At 36.2% G+C, this 18,193-nt stretch overlaps 1 protein-coding gene across 1 annotated transcript in view; it reads right to left on the bottom strand.

Annotated features, from left to right (window-relative positions):
• DMD (dystrophin) overlaps window positions 1–18,193 on the bottom strand; it is a 1,921,612-nt gene that overhangs the window by 1,311,910 nt on the left and 591,509 nt on the right. The window contains exons 10-11 of the mRNA XM_041000021.1: window positions 5,967–6,155; window positions 3,435–3,616 (exon numbers count right to left, since the gene is read on the bottom strand). Coding sequence (XP_040855955.1) covers window positions 3,435–3,616; window positions 5,967–6,155 — 371 coding nt within the window. The remainder of the gene's footprint in view (window positions 1–3,434; window positions 3,617–5,966; window positions 6,156–18,193) is intronic.

Raw genomic sequence — 18,193 nt, 5'->3', positions numbered from 1 at the left:
CAGTGGTTAAGTTCCTTGCCTTGAACACCCGGGATCCCATATGGGCACCGGTTCTATCCCGGCAGCCCCACTTCCCTTCCAGCTCCCTGCCTGTGGCCCAGGAAAGCAGCAGAGGACAGCCCAAAGCTTTGGGAACCTGCACCCGCGTGGGAGACCCAGAAGAGGCTCCTGGCTTTGGATCAGCATAGTATCGGCCGTTGCGGCTCACTTGGGGAGTGAATCATGGGACGGAAGATCTTCCTCTCTGTCTCTCCTCTCTGTATATCCGCCTTTCCAATAAAAAATAAAATAAATCTTTAAAAATAATAATAATAATAAATAAAAGTTAGCATAGATCCATCTCAGAATAGTGGTGTCAAATCGGTTTGTAACTATGGATATCTTAACAAAGCCTTTTATGGTATTATTTTTCATTTCATCATCAGTTCACATGCACAAAAACACCAGAATGAGAATAAACAAAGATGGGATGATTCTCATGAGAGTGATAAATAAAAGGAAGGAACAGAGAGAAGCAAATGCTTGCTTACTTTTTAACTCATATTCATTTGCCACCATATGGTAAATGTTTCAACTTAAAAAAGAAAAAACTTCCAACTTTAATTGTCGTACTCATGCCCTTTGATCCCTATATGAAAACCTACACATATATCCTTTGAAGAATAAATGAATAAGACAATTAAGAAAGACTGGAGAAATATATATTGCATATATCTATCCACACATATATATGTAAGTGATATGCATGTGTTTCGTGTGCCTTATACATGTTTTATTATATGTTACAGGTTTCATATATATTAAATATTATCTATACTATTTATATGCATGCATATATAAAGGCAACATATTGATGCCTAATATAATGAATCAATATCCACTCAACATATTTACAATGATGACGTTTCTTTGCATTTTGTCCTGGTTTTGGATTCACAAGCTGCCTTTGCATACCCTAGGCAAGCCGGCATGTTGTATTGGTGTGTGGGAAAGGAGAGCTAGTGCAGTGCTCTGCATCAGCCAGCTGAAGACCGCAGCATGGAAGTTGGTTACATCAGTTCCCATAAACAAGTGTCTGAAAAATTGAAATCTTACCCTTAGTAAAATTGGATTCAATTTATGTAAATGCATGATAAGAGTGTATTATTATCTTTTGATTTTTTCTTAATTTCATTTTTTATAATGCTTAAGGGTTTGTAGGGTATATAGTATTTCCTAGGTAAAAGTTGTATAAAGGTAGCCTCTGCAGACACTAAGCAAGGGAGATGATTCCTAAGCAAAAAGGTCCTTTCATAAAAGGCCATAAAGAAGCCAAAAATAAACAAAAATGTGTTAGCACTTAACAACACGCTAACAGAATGTAGAACATTACTGTTGCAACCGCCACCTCGTTTGGAACTAGCATCTCTTCTATGAGCTATTATCTTGGCCTATTAGCTGTCTGTTTTTCCTCTAGCAGCCTAACATTTTTTTCTTGACCTGTGTCTCCTGTACCTAAAATCTGGCAGCATTTTCTTGTGCTTAGCTTAGTACCTTTTACTCTGACATTTCCGTATGCAATCAGACTGCTATTTGTATTCTGACTCCATCTGATGTCTTTGCTATCTGGCAACCCCACCCACATCTTGTTAGTCCCACTGCCTTTTGATTCCTCCAACAAGCTAGATGTCCCTGGATTATAGCCTTTGCATTAGATGTTCCCGCTGCTTATAACATTTCTGTTCATAACCTGCAAATGGTAGTCACATCTCCTCATTCAACTCCCATACTAAATGTTAAGAAACTTTTAGCAACCTCCCAGGAATAAAATTCAAAGTAGTCACTCAACACATCTCTATTTGACAATATTTGACAATATTATTATGCATATGGCATAAGGGTACATAGAGTGTGTGTGTGTGTGTGTGTGTGTGTGTGTGTGTGTGTGTGTACATTATTACCCTAATGACAGCTTTTTTTTTTTAACAAGTGACTTTTAAAATGTTGTAAAACAGAGAAAACATTGGAGACTTTAGGCTAAATTCACATCTTCTTGCAACTCAATGTCAAGATGCAATTAATTAATTTTGAATAATTTCTGTTACATGGTTACTGTTACTGAGTAGAGGATGCCCAGGATAAAACAGAGATATTTAAGCTGCAGAAGAAGGGGAAAATGGAGTGCATGAAAGGCAACTGATGTTACTACTACAACAGCAGAGAAAGAACCTGGGTTTTAATAACTTTCTCATTTTGTCTGAAGTATCTTTAAGCTGCAAAGAGTGGTGCAAACAGAGGCTTGAACCTGAGGAATGCTGGCACATAATCTTAGATGGGTGGATACTCCATATCTTATGGACTAGAATTTAAAAATGGGGAAAATTCGCTAGTCCGGGTCTTGTCAGGGTGCACATTCAATAGTTGCATTCTGGCGGTTACAACAATCACCTCTAGGGTTAGTTGTAGTCCTCACAGCGGTGGGGAGATGTCAGTATGTGTAGACAAGGCTATCTTGGCTTCGCACATGGATATAGTTGTAAAAATTCTGTCTCGTGCATGTTTTATTTTTCAAAAGACATAAGCTTGAAAATGTGTTTTCCTCCTCCCTATTGTCACGCTATAATTTAGTACTGGACCAGCAATCCTCCTAGCATATCTAATGAGTTTCTTAGGTCCTATTTTAAAGCTTTTAATCTTCATAAATAATAGCTAAGTAAACTTAAGGCACTTGGACAATTTCTTTAGCTTAATGTATTCAAATCCACAGTTGGTACTTCATTTCTTTTCATTTAGAAATAAATCTATCTTGTCTCGATGGGCTCTACATGAATACACACACGTAACAATATAAATCATAGCAATACTTCCAGCAAGATGAGATCTGCTCAGTACCTTTACACGCAATACATTATTTCCAGAAATGGATCAAAATGCCTTTTTCATGAAGGCAATGTATATGCTTAAGGTAATTCAAGCCATACTGTACACCGGAAAGGATTTCTAGACATAACTGAGAAATGCTTTTCAAGAGAATTTCCATAAACAGATGAATAACACTTTAATAATTTCTGAGAGCTTTGTCTTCAGAATGGAAGTTTTCTGTCAAGTGTAACTAGCAGCTGCTTTTCCATACATGGTTTCCTTGTGTAGGCTTCCCTGACTCCCGGAGGCCAACTTCCAAAAAATAGTAAATATAAAGAAACATCAGAAACTCTTCGAGCTTAGATAAGCAGATAACTTCCCAACTATCAAACATATCCATGTCGATTGCAAAAGTAAAAAAATCAAAACTTTATTGGCATAACAGTTAAACTCTAGTGTTTTCTGAAGAAAAGCTGTGTGGCTTGGGGGGAAAACAACTAAGAAGACCAATTTTTACCATCAAAAGGCATCAAATTAATAGTAACTGTCCAAAACTTGCTATTTCCCTTCGTTACCAAACAATGAATACATACCTGCTTTGTTTTTCCATGCTTGCTACCCTGAGACACTCCCATCTTGAATTTAGGAGATTCATTTGTTCTTGTACTTCAGTTTCTTCATCTTCTGATAATTTCCCGGTTTGAAGCAATTGACTTCCCAGTTGCAGAACATTACCAACACGCCCCTGATGAGATGTCAAATCCATCATGTACCCCTGGTGGAGAAAGAAGTTAATATTGCAGTTAACACTGTAGGCAAACCATTTGATCATTTGACTAAAGATGTGTGCATTTGTTTGTATGATTTACTTGAAAGGCAATGCATCCACGAGAGAAGCAGAGACAGATTTACTTGCCATAAAATTGCAACAACCAGGACTGAGCCAGAATGAAGCTTGAAGCCAAACTCTGCATCCTGGTCTCCCACCTATGTGACAGGTGCCCAAGTACTTGGGTCATTATTGGCAGACTTGCCAGGCACATTAGCAGGAAGATGAATAAGAAGCAGAAAGCAGTACTCTAACTGGTGATCTAAAACAGGATTCCAGTGTCAGGAGGGGCTTCACTTGCTGGGCCATGACACTGGGCCTCCATTGAGGCATTGACTTTGCTGTAAAATTTCAGTCCTTTTAAATTTCTTTTTTTTTTTAAGTTTTTAAATTATTGATTATGTTGCATTATGTGACACAGTTTCATAGGTTCCAGGATTCCCCTAACCCCTCCCTCTGCCCCCCCCATGGTGAATTCCTCCACCTTGTTACACTATTACAGTTCAAATTCAGTCAAGATTCTTTCTTTGCAAACATATACCAAGCACAGTGTCCAGCATCTTATTGTCCAGATCAATTCAACAGTTTCTTGGGGAGACCATCTCTGGTCTGAAGGTAGAGCTGGCAGAATATCATCCTGATCAATTTAAAGCCACAACATAACATCAAGGACAATTTACAACATTATGGAATTAATTGACATGGTATTGAGTAACCGATATGTTAAAAAAAAATGCAAGTTCTTAAACACATCCTGTGACTACTTCATTGACATTTCAATTTTAGTATATATACAGAACTGGCTGCTGTACACCTTAAAATGGCTATATGGTACTATTCAGCTGTCTTGTGTCTATATTCATTTTAGTATTTAGCAGCTTATAGTGTTGAAGCATAATTTTGCTGAACTTGGCAGATTTTAGGAGAGTCTAAACTGGTTTATAACTCTAACAAGGCATATGTCAAAAGTTGAGATGCAGAACAGTTTTAGGAGGGGTGTGCAGAGAAATCTTCAACACCCTAGTGAGGAGTATCTAATCTTTGTGTCCTACCTAGTGAGGTATATGTGGATCCACACTGATCATTTCCTGTCTGGTTCTAAGCTTTCCTTATTGTTCTCTATCTATTCTAATATTTTTTGTTTGGTTTTTTTTGAGGGGGGGCGGTGCTCCGGGCGACCCTGATGATAATTGCAAGAGAAAATGGGGATCCAAAGTTGGAACTAAGTAAGGACCAGAAAAAGCCCCTCTCCCTAGTCCCGAAAGAAGTTGACTGTTCTGTTTCTGTGGACCACTCAGGGCTCATGGCTGTTGTTCCAAGGATCTTGGATCCCATGAGGAAGGATTTGGGCCTCTTCCATCCCGTGTGGTAGATCCAAACGGGGTGGGTAACCTGAGTTCTCAGCCTCCAAAGGCACTCCAATTCCCTGTGGTCTCCTTGGCAGTTGGGATATAGTCCTTGGTGCCCGTACTGATAGTCCTTGGTGAGGATCCAGGAGTCTCCAGGGTTCGAATACAAGCCTCTTCCTGTCCACCTGGCTCCACTCTGGGGTCCCCCTCTGTTCTGTGCATATGACCTCCTGTTAAGAGGTTGTCAGGATCGCTCCTGACTCCCCTTGTATGTCTTTGTAGTTTTTCTATTGTCTAAGCTGATTTGAGTCTGTTGTCTATGAGTTACCTGTTATGTTCCTGATAGGTTATACTTCATGTCTTCCTCACACATTCTAAGGAAATGGAAGATGCTTTTTAAATTTCAATTCACTGTAATAGTGCTTCAATTTTTATTTCAAAAAGCAAATGTTATCATTTTGGAAATGTGAGTTACAGTTACTTTCTTAGATCTCCTTCTGTAGAGAGTCAGAGACAAGGATTTGGGGACAAGTGGTTTAGTGAGAAAACTCTCAAGAAGATTGCAATAGTGTTCAAGAAACAGCAAGAGAACAGGGAAGAAGAGGAAGCCCAACCAGAGTGTCATCTCAGTCAAAGGCGCCCACTTTTTCCAGGTCATTACACACAGGGACTTGGGCGTATAATTAGGGCATCAACATTGCCCTGGCATAAGAAAAGATGGCTGGGATTTTCTTTGCACTGGAGGATGAGTCACTGGGAAACCAGATCTGAGCATCCCCAAGGACTGGTTAATAAGGGCGACTTCAAATAGTGCACAGTGGAATCCAAGACACACACACAGTGCGTGTTTCTATTTCAAAATTAAAACCAAATTCCTAAAGTCTTACAGAGTCACCATTATAAACAAGTCATATTGCTTGGGTTTGTGAATATATATATTTTTTTACCTCATGTGTATGAAACTGTTCTTTCACTTCTTCTACATCATTTGAAATTTCTCTTTGTGCCTGCAACGTGTCTTCAGCAGAAAGAAGCCATGACAGTACTTCTTCTAGAGCTGTTTGGTAACTGTCCAGATTCACTTCAGTCTCCATCAATGGACTGCCAAATGATTTGTCTCCAGCAGCTTCCAAACGCTGAACAATAAAAGAAATTGGATGTTGCACAATTAGTGTCTTTGCAGACTGTTCTGGTACATTAAATGATAAATTAAATGAAATATTTAAAATGCCAGAAATATCCACTTGAATGATAAAGATGAACACTAGACACATACCGTGGCAGGCCTGTATTCTACCATCATTACAGATACACAGAATACACAGAAACATTTTTCAATGGTAGGCAAAATCCATACACAATTAATGCTTTAGTAAAGCTCTTCTAGGTTACTATAAAGGAGTTATCACATTAACCATTTAAGCTATATTTTTAAAATACTATGTGATTTCATCTATAGGCAACATTTCCGTTCATATTTATTACACTGTACACGTATATCATTGGAATTAATTTACATACTTTCTCAATAACATTAGAAATGTATCTTGCATAGAAGCCACAGTTGAGAAAATAATTCTGAAAATTTATAAAAGTTACTAGAAAAAAATGTACTGCCAAGGGGATGTGAGGCTAAAATGTGCAGAGAAATATCCTGCTCATACATTTGAAATTTCTAACAGCATAAACAGTTCTATAAATTAATTATTTGTTTCTAAGTGTCAATGATCTAAAAAGCAAAGACATCTTGGGAGAGTAAAATATGATCTCTTTTCTTTCTGATTTAGTCAGTAGACTGTTAAGGAAAAATGAAAACAGCTGTCTTAGAATTTCCACTAAGACCCCAATCTAGAATGAGTGCATCTATAACTAGATTATAGTCTAGAATTAACACCAAGGGAAGAGCCAGGCCACGCATAAAGCAATTGTTAGGAGATGATGCCCAAAGCGGTAGACAATCTTAACCCATTATGTAGCACAAAAGTGTAAATCTGAACTCCGGTGAGAAAGGATCCTTCTGGAATGGCTAGTGTTTAGCCTGGCCAGAATGGCTCCCACCTGAAAAGCAGTTTACAAAGGACAGTATTAACCTTGAAAAGAGGCCATGTGTTTGCAGATTCAGATGCCAGGTTATCAGTACTACCAAAAGATAGGAGAAGCCTCTTGGCTTCCTGCTGACTAATGTTAGGCCAGTATCCAAGAATAATAATTGAGTCAACAAGAAATTCCACATAAGTTTTGTCTTTGTGTCAAGTGCACATGGGGTATGTGGCTGAGCTTAAATTGTACCAACAGCATTCAAGAAGGTTCCATGCTCAGTTAAGGAAGAAGAGTAAATTGTTTATATACATATAATATATAATATATGTAATATATTATAATATATACATATACACACACAGAGCACTGTTTGGACAAGAATTTTCTGTACATCTGAATCAATGTTGCTTTCTTTCATTAGACAACCACATTTGCTGAAATTGATGATGCCAAAAGAAATGGAAAATATGTTCCAGTTCTTTCCTTTTTCACTGATCAGTAGGCAGATTATTGGTAGTATTAACATGCCCATGTGTGAAATCAATCAATGAAGTGTGCAATCTAGTAAAAAAAAAAGATGCAATAGTGTATCTGCCCCATTTCAATATAATGTTTCTACATTCTGGATAGATTAAATACATGTATATGCCCGAGCTATGAGACACAAGTTACATAATGCTGGTAATTCTGCCTGGTTCTATATTGTCATTTATCACAGGAAATATATAATGTTAAAATTAATAATACTTCATAACATTCATTTTCCTTAAAAATATATAGGCAATTTGATAGTGAAACTATGGGATAAATAGCTTGCTCTTTAGTAATTCTAAAACTGTGCATCCTGTTTTTTGAACAAAAAGATCTGTTTATGTTGTTCACTAAATCCCACAAATTATGTAGCTACTCCTGGCATAGGTGGAAGAAAACGCACTCCAACCCTGAGCACTTTGCCTCCTCTGAGTTAACATGAGAGAGGAAATGGGAGATTTGAAATGTGAAATAAAATGTGCTGGTGCAACCCAGAAGTTTAATTCAAGGGTACATAGTTGATGCTTGATTCTGATTTGAGGTCATGTGATACGAGGAAATTTACTTAGTCTTGTACTAACCTTAATTTGCTCCTATATAACATGGGAGTGATATTGTTTTCCTAAAACAATCACAGAGAGATCTAAAAACCAGCATACAAACTGCTTGGTGAAATGCCTTAACTTGTGTAAGATTCCAATAAAGTATGTTATATCTGTAATTACTACTACATTTCTGTGTACATAAGAAGTTATTTATATATATATATATAAAACACTATCCATATAATTTAGAACTTTGACTAAGTAATATTAGGTAATACTATCCATGTTCTTTGAAGATCTTTCTGATGAATCAGCCTGGAGTAATGGAAAGGGAATAACTAAAGCAAGGAGTGAAGACAACTATTTATTTTAATGCTCTGTTATCCAAGGAAATTTCTTGAAATATATTTCTAGTTATAACTTGTAATAATAGGTTTCCTGTTACTAAAAACTGTCCTAAACCTGTACAGAACAATGGCCTTGACTCCATGGATAACATATTTTCAAACTTCAGCTTACTACTTGTCTGATCTTAGTTACTTAACTTTATCTCAGCTGCACACATGCAAAACATGAAAGATAAAAATATACATCCAGGGTTCATGATTGTGGTGCAGTGTGTAAAGCTAACTCCCAGAATACCACCATCCCATATGCGTAATAAGTTTGGGTCCCAGTTGATTCAGTTAGAATCCAGCTCCCTGCTAAAGGCCTGGGAAAGCACCCAAACACTGCCAAGGTCCTTGAGCCCCTGCACTCACATAGGAGATCCAGAAGCAGTTCCTTGCTCCTGGATTTGGCCTGACCTAGCCATGACTATTATTGTGGTCATCCAGAGAGTAAACCAATGGACTAAAGACTCATCTGTCTCTCTCTCTCTCTCATTACCTCCCTCTCTCCCTCTTTCCTTCCCTCTTTCAAATAACTAAACAAATCTTTCAAAAATAAACATTTCTAGGATTGTTCCAAACATTCCATAAGATAATGCATATAAAAGTCTACACACATGTCAACTTCCAAGAAATTATCTTTGACGTGCCTGTATCTGGGACTAACGTTCAATGAAATGGCGAATGATTTTTATGAGGAAATAGTTGAATGAGCTGTATATATTTTTGGAAGCATGCTTTTGGCTATTCAGAGTGACTTAAGTCATCGAATAGCTACACATACATAGTAAAACCAGCAATTCAGCAAGCTACAAAGCTTGTACAAAAATAGCATCACCTAAACCTACAATGCCAGGATACACTTGAATAGCAGAATGCTGGACTTGTGACTGTTGCTGAAAGACTATGCTATTATAATAATACAGGGGAAAATTGTGTGGGAGTGCAGAAAGGGGAGGGAGGAAGGGGAAGTATAAGGGGAATTTCTATACCTACAAAATCACAAAATGGAAAATAAGAATAAAAAATAACTGAGATATTTTCAGAAGGCACAATGATTTGGGAAGTGAGTAGCTTAATACCAAGATGGTAGTGACTATTTTGCCAACTTACCTAAGTTTAACCTAAATATAAGATGAATTTTAACCTGGAAAAAACTTTTTATTGCTCTCAAATTTATAAAAGGTTCTAAAATATTTGAAAAATTTATCATTCTTAGTTCATTTAGATATGACATATTTCTTTTTAAAATAGAGTCTAAGCAAATGCATGGAAAGTAAATATTTTTTGTGTCATCATTTTTATCCTTCAATGAAAGTATGTTTCAGATCTAAAGGATTGTGGATGATTAACCAAGTGGTCTTTTTACTAAATAACGGAAGTGCAGTTCAAAGGAAGCAGGATTAACATCTGGATATGGTCTTGCCAAATTTCCACTGTGTTACCTCACAGATGTAACATGTAAACAGGGGTATTATTGAAAGAAAGAAAAATGATTACAGAGGTGATTACACAAAATTAATCCATCATGTAACTTTGTGCATGACATTCAATATAATGGTACCACTAAATAAATCATTTTGAATATTGCTTGTGCCTGAAATTAAGTTCAATGTTAAACCCTAACGAGGATTCAAGAAAAATTCTGACCCACTGTTACGGCAATACTGACAGTCACAACAACCACTACCTACATATATAATAGCAACTACAACTGTTATTATGTATTGTCACTTAGTGGCAGTCAATTTGCTAACTACTTGACATACGTCCTATTACCTTTCACAACAAAGCAGGATAATAAAATGCATACTGAGAAAGTAAATGATGTCCACAAAATAGAAGCCAGATATGTGTTTGGTAGATGAAAATCATAAATCAGGAAAAGGAAGTTAAAGAAAAATAGTCTCAGGTTCACACAGAATACAGTGATTTAAACATACTGGAATTCTGGGCCTGTGCAGTGGCATAGTAGGCTAATATTCTGTGTTTCAGCATCCAATTTGGGCACCTATTCATATCCAGCTGTTCTCATTCCCATCCAGCTCCCTGCTGATGGCCTGGTAAAGCAGCAGAGGATGGACTAAGTCCAAGGTTTCCTGCACCCACGTGGGAGACCTGCAGGAAGTCCCTGGCTCCTTGCTCTGGATTGGCTCGGCTCCAGCCATTTGGCCATTTTAGAAGTGAGCCAGCAGATGGAAGACCTCTGTCTCTTTCTCTAAAAAGTTGCTGAGACTTGGCACTGTCTGACTTGTGAAGTGCTTCACATAATCAAGCAATAGCATATAGCCTAAACCTGAAGGTACACACATGATGTTTGTCTGAAAGAACTGTGATTATTTTGTAAACCTGTTTTCTTAGGACTTGAATATTTATTTGAAAGTCACAGTTAAAGACAGAAAGAGAAAGAGGGAGGGAGAGAGAAGAAAGAGATCTTCCATCTGCTGGTACACAAAGGCTAGGTCTGAAATGCAGCAGCTAAAACTGCATCAAGTCCCTGTGTGGTTATGCTGTTATCATACATGGCACCTTAACACACTACACCACAGCACAGGCCCTGTAAACTTCCTTTATAGTTTTATTAACACATTGATCAATAATGTTCATTTCTCCTACTTCTATAAGAGAATCATAAACTGCTTATTATGGGAGTAGTTTATCAGATTATAGATTATCCTGAGGTCTTATTTCTCTTCCATTTGCCCTTTTCACAGCTCATTAGCACATCAACAAGAAAGTTAAAGCTAAGGAAGGAAATGTTACCAAAATTCTAAACAAATTTGCTGCTGGTCAGCAGCATACTCAGCAAAAACATTTACAGACATTAAGCAAAATATGATCACAAAGATATTGAATGCATATCATATGATAAAAAATTTGCCTTAACTTTTTTTCCTTCTCACTTCATTGCCTGAGATACTGACTGAATTGATGGGAGGAATGAGGATTCTCTATCGGCAGGAACCAAAGTTCTGTTGGGTGTACTGTAGGCCACGTTTAAAGATATCACTTGTAAGTGAGCAATATATAATGCTCAGGGCCAATACACTGACCATGTTTCACTGTGAAGACAAGAAAGTGAAGATCAGCTTTCCAAAGAAAGACTTATGATGGCTAAACAATATTTGTTCAGTTCAGAAAAGAGGATGCACGCTAAATGGAATCAACTAGAAAACATCCTATCTGGTTGTGGGCTTACCTGTCCAATTAAAACTATCAGCACAAGTGTATACATCCTTATTTTATAGAGAGAAAAGCCAGAAGATTATATCTACATTATTATTTACTCAACATAACCAATGCATCCTTAAACAATGGATATCGCAATGTGTTATATCCATTATCATTTTGCTTTTTGAGTATACAAGTATTTTCATAATCAGCTGATAAACCTGCCTTTGTTTAACCCATACAGCAGCCACAAAAAATTATATGAGAAATTCAAATAACTTTTTTGTCACAAAAATTGTTTTAGTTCCAGTTTTGTCAGGCAGAAAAACAATTAGCATGATAGGCTTTATAAATTCAATATTTCACATCTTTATTTAATTTGTAGAATAGGGTTCTAAAACCATATGAGATTCTGGTTCTGGCACGGTTATTACATTATTAATTAACAGCAACAGTATTTTCCCAGCCAACTAAGAAGAGCCAAGTATTGCTCTAGACAATGGCAACACACCACATACAGAAGAGGAAAATATCAGTGTGCTTCTGAAATTAATTATATCATGGGAGGCATGCCAAATCTAATATGTACATTGGAAAGTATTAAATACTATAGAGAAGTATAAAGCAAGGAGGAGGATGAGGAAGTGTTAGAGTAGGGGACATTGCATATTTAATGAGGGTGGTCATGGAAAATATTATTGAGTGAATGTCAGTGGAGACAGAGGCTTGAAGGTTTAAAAAGAGAGAGCCATGTAAATATGTAAGAAAAATACATTTTAGGCAGACAAAGAATGGAGAGCATAACAAAGGCGGAAGTGAAATCTAGAGAAGAAATGCATGCACAAAGGCTGCTGTGTAAGGCTGGGGTTACAAAACAGAAGGGCTGCATGGTTTTCTAGATGAGTGACAAGTCATTAGAGGATTTTCAACAAATTAATATCATATGTCTTACATTTTAATCTGCAAATTTGGCAGACAAAATGGACTTAGGGAAAGCAACGTCTAAGCACACAGGGTAGCTTAAAAGGCAACTTGAATAATTCCCGAAGAGAAGACTGCGGTGGCAGTGGAAGGAGGAAAGAGTGATGAGATTGTGAATATAGATTTAGACAAGGCAGATTTGGCATCCTTTTCTGTTTTTAAATGATTATTTTTTATTTGAAAGGCAGATTTGAGAGAGAGAGAGAACAAAATATCTTCCATCCATTGGTTCATTCCCCAAATAGCCACAATGGATGAAGCTAAGCTGATCAAAAGCCAGAAGCTTTCCTTGGGGTCTCCCATGGAGGTGCAGATATCCAAGATTTTGAGTCATCCTGCACTGATTGCCCAGGCCATAAGCAGAGAGCTGGAGTAGAAAGTGGAACAGCCAGGACACGAACTTGCACCCATATGGGATGCTGGCACTGCAGGCAGGGAATTAGCCTGATATGTCACCATATTGGTTCTCTTGACATAATTTTCTGATCAGCAACACAGAATGTGAAAAACAGGGAGAATGTATTTGATTTCCAAGTGCTTTTCTAAAGCAACTGTAAAAAATGTAGACATCAAATGCTGCGTTAGGATGGACTGTTGAAACAAATTTGGAAGTTACTAAGTCAAGTTTTCAAAAGTTGAATTCATCAGGAGGTGTGAGAACACAATTGTGTATCTGTTTGGTATTTAATGGAAAGTCCTGAATTCGGGTAATATTTGAAAGGCATCAACCTGCAAACGATATTGTTGCCATGAGGCTAGATGAAATTATCAGGGAGAAGAATCTGTACAAAGACAAACAAATATGTCAAGTAGCAGAGAGGGAATATGTGTGTGCTCTTACATGAAGTAGAGCTAGTCAGAGGAATGGCATAGAAATTAATATAGCCAGAAAACATAATTTGTGTTTTTAGCACTGGAGGAAATGAAGCTGGAATGATGTCATAAGAGACACTGAATTTATATGTTTGACAAACTTATCTTTTTCTGTAATACATATTCAAACGTTTATATTTTACTTATTTTCTAACACATATAGACAAAAGGTACTAGAAACACATAATACAAAAACCAGTATAAGTTTTTGTCCCTATAATATTGAGACCATGCAAAAAAAATCACCTCATTTCTTGCCCAATGTTTACATGCACTTAGAAGATGGTAAAGAATCTTAACTGTTTACCAAGAAAAACTGATTCCTCACTACAAAACCATTCTTTGCATTAACTCAAAGTTAGTGCGTCAAATTTTTTTTTGCCCAATCTCAACTAGAATTCCTTTTTAAAAGTGAGTTAATAATTCTACCAAGATTAAATCCTTATAAATCCCATTGCTAATTTTCTCACACTGACACACACTCAAGACCCTAGAAACTGTAGTTTCCTCTGTCATAATGAACCCTTTAGCACGAATTTATCAATAGGTTTGCTTGGTGATTTTATGAGTCAGTGAACTGTTGACTTGTACAATAGTGATCATGTTACTACTCGTATTTTTAAAACATTTCTCTAGACACTATTTGAAGAATGGTCTGTGAGAGAACAATGGCTGCAAATCTAGGTAGTAGACCAGTGAACTCTCAAAGGGAATAGTCACTACCTAACACACGGTGGACACACTAAGGTTTTTGAAAGATTGGATTGACAGATGGGTCACCAACAGAACAGCAAAAATTGGAGCAAAGGGAGAGATTACCTTTCTTTAGAATTTCTAGATTTGGTGATTATAAACATAAAGAGAAGCAGAAATGGCCGTTGAAAATGACTTCCACAGTTTGAGATTAGACAATTGACAAAAGGATACAGCATTAAGACCACTAGAGCATAGCAAGGTTTGGGGGTGAGTGACAATAAAGAACTATGTTCCATGGAAATTATATTTGCAGTGACTTTGCTGCACAAACCCATTGTCAAGTGTACCACTATGAGACACAGGAAAAATTGGAGGCTTAGGAAATGTATTAATTAATATCAGTAAGCAAACACCAACTTCACAATTGATCATAATATCATTGGACTTTAAGTATTACTCTACTTAATGGGGAAACGAGTTTTAGGATGTTATTATTTTTTAATACCATACTATTTACTGTATTTTACTGGAAGCACAAGACAGAAGATCTGAAGGAGATCATTATTGCTGTGATAAAAAATTTCAAATCTAGGATATAAATTTTTCCACATTTTATCTATTTGACTGGATTTGTTACAACTTTGCTTAAATATGCTCATCTTTCTTTGGCTTTGGCTATTCTTTATCACCATTTCCTATTGAAATTACATAATAATAAACATACTTGCATCTCAATAACCTATCTATAAATATACTTTATATAAGTGACATATTTATTCTGAATAAGTATAACTTCAAAAAGTTTGATTGCTGGTCTTATTGGTGTTTCTTTCTCAAAATCATGCTATATTAAATAATTTAATCAGTAAATATCCACAATGCATATACTCATGTCATCCTTAACATATCAACCTCATGGATTGTGAGCTAAAAATAATTTCCTTTACATAATGTGCATACTAGTTACTGAAACTAAGAATATAAACTGGTATTTTTCTAAATAGAAAATTCTATTGCATTATATAACAGTGGGAACTCATTTTTTTTCCCAAGGACTTGTCTATATCCAGAGTTGGCTTCAAGGGTCCCGTTGCCCATCTGAATTATTCACACACAGCTGTGAAAGGTGCTAAAACACTGGTCTCTGGGGGCAGGGCCCTACTGATCAGCAACTATTTGTATGAATAATAGAATTCCAGCAGCGAATGTTTTAAAACAAAGCCCTGCCAGATTCTTTCCCCATCATGTTTTATAAAATCAAATCATGTTAAAATGTTGCAGCTATGTCATGCCCTCAGATCTCTACACCATGCCATCTTGCTCACTGGTTAAAAACAAAACAAAACAAAAAAAACACTTCAATCTGAAAGATTATTTTTTTTCATAAAGAGGAAACCATACGAAGACTTAAAGACATTCAAAAGGATTAAGCAGGAACCAACACTAATAATAATCACTAAAAAATAGAATTGTATTAGTAAAACATTAATGGCATAAAATCTTTTATTGAAGATGCATCATGAATGTATCCATAGATTTGTGTGTGCATATTTCTTCAAGAACATCAACCTCTAGAGATTTATGATACACATAAGATTCAGCACATAGAATTCAGAGTGTAGTATAGAATCCTATCACAGAATGTCTGGAGTATGTAAAAATTTAGCTTACATCTCTCCAAATCTAAAACTTGGCTGCCCAATCCTGTCACCCTTCAATCAATACTCCCTTGACTCTCATCACAGAACTGCTGAACAGATTTAATCTACATTCCTATTTCCAAATTGCCATTAGCAATCTTTCATTTTACACATTTGTTTACTTTTCATCCTTCCACTGAAACATTCTGCAAAACATAAAGCCTATCTCTAAAACACCTACCTCACCTACATTTACCGACATTCTCAAATTCCTGGCAGTGTTTGATACTGCCGGACACAGTTATGCTCTTCAATAAATAGTTTAAAAATCATTTGAGTGATGATACTTTCCTGAGGCAGTTCTTAAATCTTATTCAATTACCTTACCACTCTGCTTCTCTCTTTCTATATATAGTACCTCTACCATGCACACAGTTCCAAATACTCTGTTACTGAACTTATTTAAAGCTTACTGTACCTCTCTTTCTGAAATCTCATACACTCTTTAGGGATTCACCTGTCACCCCCATTCACATGCTAAAAATAGCTCCATTTTCAAAACTTGTCAATGGACTTCTCTTGCCTACTGGAAAAGAACACATACACCTTACCATGATATTCAAAATAATCCACAATTTGTGGTTCTTTTTTTTCTTTTTCATTTCCTCTGTTACTTCTCCTTGTCTCATGTATCCTATATGGAAGACACAATTTTAAATGCAGTCTCATGCTCTCATGTCTTTCCCATATGGCTCCAACACTGGGAGTAATCCTTCTATTGGAAGATCTTCATTTAGAACCAACACATGACTGTTAAGCCTTGTCATTCACTTACATTTCCTGAAATGAACTAAATCAAGACTCATACAGCTATAGTTTGTACCACCAAAGAATTTTCATGAATATCTATTATTTTTGTAACTCTAATGTTCTTAACATAACTGAAAGAGTCTGTCTTTTCATCTAATCTTTAAGAACCTCAAGGAAAAGTCAAAACCCAGTAGATAATGCAAATTAGATGATCAATACAAGCTTGATGAATTGGGTTATCAATGTTTAACCATCAGAAATGAACCTGATATGGAACATTTAGAAGTATCACTGTAAATTTAAAATTAATTTCAAAAGAAAGGCCAGAAATCCTAGGTTTATTAATCCAAGATGACTAGAGTCCATTTAACCCTGGCTGTCTCAAGCTTTGTGCCCCTCAGAAAGTATTTTAATCTAAAAAATGGGCAGATGAATTGGTGGTAACCATTATAGATACTGTCAAGAAACTGCTACATTTTTCTGCATTATAGTTAACATAAAATGAATGGTGAGGAAATCAGTATAAAATAATTAACAGCATAACGTATATGTGGCAATTTCAAAACTGTGGTCTAACTTCAAGAAAGCATGCAGGATTAAACAATTGAGATGTTATAAAGAATTACTTGAAGAGAAACACCTTTATTCTTTAGTACGGATTAACAATGAATCTCATCTGAATTTTGTGCTTCAAGCAATGTAAAAATAAATAAAATCACAAAACCTCTCCTGCTCTCCTACTGCCATGCCCCTCCTGTGGTTGCACTAGTGAATACTGGATTAAGTTGAATGCACTCGGTAAAGGACAACAGCCTTACCATATAAAGAAAAATGTGTCCTCATAAATAGTGAGAATGTGGGGGGGGGGGTACGTGGGAGAATAAAGTATACACAACACATTCCCCAGAGTTTACACAGGTTTTCCTGATATAACCCAAACAAAGAATTGCAAATATTTACCAGTGAGGGTGACAGGTAATGTTTACAAACAACTTAAAGTATAGTGAGCTGCAAGTGTGCATATAAATGGCAAACATCCCAATGTTAATAGCTCTCAAGAGTACATCACCTTAAGATGCACTAATTATGTTTTTCCTGTGACTCTCTTTGGAATTCTGCATACTTGTTTATATAGTGTTTTGAATAATATTTACATGCCCATTTTTCAATTACCCTGGTTCACAAATATTTCTTCATTATCACACATGAAATCATCATCAAACTTAATTTCTTATTAAAATTAACTATAACTTCGATTTCCAAATTCATGTTTATACACACACAGAGTGCACTAGGTAGTTTGGCTTCAAAACCCACCCTACAACAATAAATTGTACATATATACATTACATACATATGTTAGTTTAAAATAAAACAGGAAATCCTAATGAGTTTTGAATATTATTGTTACTGTTAACAAATACCAATTGTTCAGCAAGTTTTGAAGATGAGGTATCTTAATGTTTAATAAAAATAGCATCTTTCTTTTCACCAGATA

The sequence above is a fragment of the Ochotona curzoniae genome, unplaced genomic scaffold (assembly GCF_017591425.1).
Source record: "Ochotona curzoniae isolate NIBS_2020 unplaced genomic scaffold, NIBS_Ocur_1.0 contig_1274, whole genome shotgun sequence".
In the NCBI taxonomy this organism is placed as follows: domain Eukaryota; kingdom Metazoa; phylum Chordata; class Mammalia; order Lagomorpha; family Ochotonidae; genus Ochotona; species Ochotona curzoniae.
Note: the sequence above shows the minus strand (reverse complement) of the source record. Positions and strands in the feature narration are given on the sequence as shown.